Here is a 4,422-nt window from a genome sequence, read left to right on the forward strand (position 1 = left end):
GGCAGGGAGGCTTCCGTGACATCAATAACTTGTGAGTTTGCAATAGAGTTGTAAATGTTAGCTTAGCTTTACTGTGCTGTGTATATACCAATAAATTCTCCTCCAAAATGGGATAGTTTAATTCTATGGAATGTACACTTAGTATGGGGGGAATAGCAGGAGGAACTCACAGGGGACAGCCCTCCATATTGCATAAGTTAAGTCTGTAAAGTGAAACTTCAAGAATCTCCAATTTAGCCAGGCCCACCACTTGGTTTCCCAGCACCTCGTTCCAACTTTGTCTATAATGTTTCCTTTTTCATGCCCTTCCTTGTTAACACAAGAGAAGACCAGGTCAAGGTAGGGCTGGCATCACCCAGGCCAAGGGGAAGAAAGAGCCAAGTGACTAATCAACACGGCAGATGAACAAGAAACCTTGTTTAGAAAGCACGATGAATAGTTGTATTTATCCAGTTCAGATATTTTGCTCCCAGTCTTGTATAAACTCCAGGTGCTAGGTTGCGAGCGTTAAACCCAAATGACACAATTCCTCTCAGTGAATTACCACAAAATAGAGGTCCTCCAGAGTCGCCCTGCAATAAAAATGGTGAGTTAGGTTAAAATTTGTCAAGTTTTCAACCACTAGTCTCACAGTACACGACATGTCATTGCCTTATGATGACATCAGTGTGGCAGACAAGCTGAATATGGCCACTCGTCACTTATTTCGGCTCACGTTGTATTTACCCGTTGTGCCAGATGGTGAGTGCAGACCTGTCTCCTTATATATGAAAGGGGTAGTGAAGGTATTTTTTTCTCTCAAATGTAGTCTGTTCACTTGACCTTAGTCAAGCGGCACTGCTGGGTAACTGCACCTCTCTTACGTGCAACACTTTCCATTCCTAAGGTATTGCGTAATACATCCCAAGGCTTCTTGTCCGTGCCATCAGAGCTGGTTGAACAAAAGTGGACTTTAGTCCAATAACTATCTCAGCCTGCTTGTCAGGAAGGGAGGCTTTCAAACATTGTTTTGTTACATATTTCATGATCTGCAGGGCAATACATTAGACGTACTGGTCAGCAACATGTGAAATGTATATGGGTCCTGGAAAAAATGTGATATCTGTAACCTTGGTATGACCACTTGTTCCAAGCTTCTCGTACCGGTGTGTGTTAACATGGATGTGTACTTGTGTGTATGAGTATGGATGTATAATTGTGTAAGTGGGGTAAGATGGAGTGTGTGTAATTTGTGTAAATGTGTTTACATATGTTGTATGTTGTGTGGGAGCAACGATGACACAGACCAGCTGTTGAAGTTGGGGGACCCGGGGGGATTTTTCACACCAGGGCCCATTGGTTTATAGTTACGCCCCTGCACTTAGGCTAACACCATACAGCAATACACACAACACCGTATGCTCTGACGTGCTACCACCACACTCTTATAGATGGCTAGGTATTGACTTACGCACTTTATTATAATGCATCCACTGACATTCCCCACAATAAAAGTTTAATCTGCGTAATCATTTTATTCTCTAGTTAAGGAGATGTATACTTACACGGCCTATATTATCACGTTGGTTCTGTAGTGGTCCTGCGCAGATCATGTCGCTGGTGATTTTATGATTTTTGTAGACTTTTTGGCAGAAGGTTTTGGCAACAATTGTTAAATTTGCTTCCCGTAGAACATTTGACTGAATGTTTGCGCTTCTTGTGAACCCCCATCCCGCAGTGCTGCACAATCTTGCTTCTTTTTTTTCATCAGTTGGAAGTGGAAAAACTTTCACAAATTTGTTTAATTTGGCTGAACTCTTTAACTATTAATACAAAATTTGAAAAGTTGACTTAAAATAGGGAATATACTTTGATATAGTAATTCAAAAAAGAAAACCATCGGCTTGCATATTTTAATCTCCTAAAATTGCAATGGGTAGATCAGATTCTTTCTTTCAGACTGGTGCCCCACGCATAGTGATCTTTCTTTATGTGATCACAATCTCATAAAATCTGATAGGATACTTGAGGACTTTCATTAAGAAACAATGATAGAAGGCAGTGTCTAAGAAGAAAAAAAAACGTCCTAAATAAAATATAATCAGAACTTTTATTCAAAATCACATAAGAAGAGACCAACATGACATGTCCAAAACAGAACTTTCTCCTAACTAATAAAGCACACTCCACTTCTTCTTAACAAAGTAGGGTGTCCGCTACAAAACATATTAGATAGAAGTCACTATCTATTAGATATTTACTTAGTTTTTGACCTAGAAGATACTAGAGATGAAACCACAAATCCCCAAAAACTGTTGTCTCACGACACTGGGAACTTTTTGATTTTATAATGTTTATAATGGCTTTCTCTTTAGTGTTTTGCGTTAAGTTAACTTATGATATGCCATAATCAGAGGATCTACATGAGGTTAAAAAGAAAAAGATATATATTTTACTTGTAATACCACATTTAGAGTAAATATTACCTGCACAAGCTGAATATCGTTTTGATAAGAATCAAAATCAGGGTGTGGAACCCACTTGGAAACCTTAAGTTTCTGCTGTTCTTTTTCTCTTTCCTTCCAATTATGAGCACCAAGAATAACCTCTGTATTGTAATTACTGAAACAAAACATTTAGATGTCCATTAGAACTTCAACTTCAATGTCACTTCAAAAATAAAATTCTCCACCACCAGCTCTATCAGAATATAAACTGAACCCGGTGACATTTACGTACATGGTTGACTTTTCCTTTAAAATCAATGGCAGCACTTGCAATATAGTATATGCACATTGGACCTGGGTGGAGGGGAGTATATCACATGTAACGCATTTAGCTTGGGAAAGGGAAAATGAATATGGGGGATTCCGCAGAACAACTCCCACGAGTTTGCAAAGGCACAACCAAAGAATGTAAAAGGGTCACATAGCCTTCATATGTGTTAAAGTGTACATGATGGCTGGATTGTCCCTTTAACAGCAATCATACAATGTTATTAATATATGTATAGGAACAAAGTATAGAAAAATATTTTTTTTTGTTGTCCAGTCAAATTTAACTTTACTGATGTAGTTGTGATTGTGGATTGTTGTGGATTGAAAAGATCAGATGGGAAGCAGAGTTATATTTCAGGCTGAAAAACTGATTAGATAATGTTTGTAGTGTCACAGTCAGATATAAATATAAGATTCCCTGGAATACATTTTTTCCTAAATTTTAAACTAAATATTTCCTAAATAATTCTACTGAAAGTTCATGTATTAGGCAGTTCTAATGGTTGAACTTAGTTATGGTATCTGCCATGATGGCAGTAACAAAGGACTTGTGATATTAAAGATCAATTCTTATTAACCAGATTCAATATTTGTTAAAATAGGAAGAAAATACATTTTATAAATGATAATTGTTCACCTTAAACAACATTTTCTTGGAATTTAAACAGCCCTCAAATATACTTACATTTTACAGTGTGCTGCAGTTAAAATCCACTTGGGACGAATTAAGGTCCCTCCACAGAATCCTGTGTTTTTCAGTAGTACCATGTATGGTCTAGAATGAGGTTTGGCTTCATGTCCACCAAAAATTTCCACAAACTCACCTAAAGATTAAAAAAAATTAAAAAAATAACACATATATATTTATCAATGACACTCTTATCGATTATTAAACCAGTTTGGCTAATGATTGTAAGCTCCTTTGTTTCTGTAAGTCAAATTGTTATGTTACATACTATTTGTCATGTCCAGTCTACCCATTGTAGAGCACTACGGAATTTGATGGCGCTATATAAAACAACAAATAATAACATCCATACCTTGTTCATAAACAGGAATGGATGTACAAGGTGATCTTTAATGTTCCAATGCATTAATATCCTATATTGCTATAGAAGATCTATGGATTACTGCAGTGCCTCGTGTCTTTGTTACGGACTCTCAAAGCCCACCAACAATTTTCTGAGCGTATTTTGTGTACGGATATATGGAGATATTTAAAGCCAGAGGAGCTCACATTGGATATGGTACCATTGGGACCATTGGATATTTGTGTCCAGCAGTCCGTCTAATGAGACATACTTACATCTGGCAATGAGCAATGGAAGGAACAATGCGCAGAGGATGGAGAGACGCCCCATTCTAGATGTAAAGTTGTGTTTTCATTAACAATAATGTGAATATATAGAGTTGAAAAGATGCTGTGGTTTTTATGTTGTTTCGGAAATCTGCTCTATGACAAATGTGTGGTTACAAAATTGCTTCATGTGGCTAGAGAAGGAGGCGCTTACATAGCCCTGCTAAACTTTTAAGAAACTACTTATTTTGTGTAAAATGCAAATGGAAAAAAAGACAATTATCATTAATTTTATAGCACTATCACATTCCTGAGCTCTAATGAATAATCTGCAAATCATTGCTACAAAACTGCAGTAATTGAAGTGGC

The 4,422-nt window shown here is 37.1% G+C and overlaps 1 protein-coding gene across 1 annotated transcript; it reads right to left on the bottom strand.

Moving 5' to 3' along the window:
- Positions 1-881: 881 nt before the first annotated feature.
- LOC149283779 (granzyme A-like) lies at positions 882-4,117 on the bottom strand. The gene is made up of 5 exons (XM_089497295.1): positions 4,063-4,117; positions 3,442-3,580; positions 2,466-2,601; positions 1,545-1,802; positions 882-1,028 (listed from the first exon to the last, which is right to left on the bottom strand). Exons 1-5 carry the CDS (start codon positions 4,115-4,117, stop codon positions 882-884), a joined length of 735 nt encoding a protein of 244 aa, XP_089353421.1.
- Between the last annotated feature and the right edge of the window lie 305 nt (positions 4,118-4,422).

The sequence above is a fragment of the Sceloporus occidentalis genome, unplaced genomic scaffold (genome assembly GCF_023333645.1).
Source record: "Sceloporus occidentalis isolate IW3139 unplaced genomic scaffold, rSceOcc1.0.p SCAF_101, whole genome shotgun sequence".
NCBI lineage: Eukaryota > Metazoa > Chordata > Lepidosauria > Squamata > Phrynosomatidae > Sceloporus > Sceloporus occidentalis.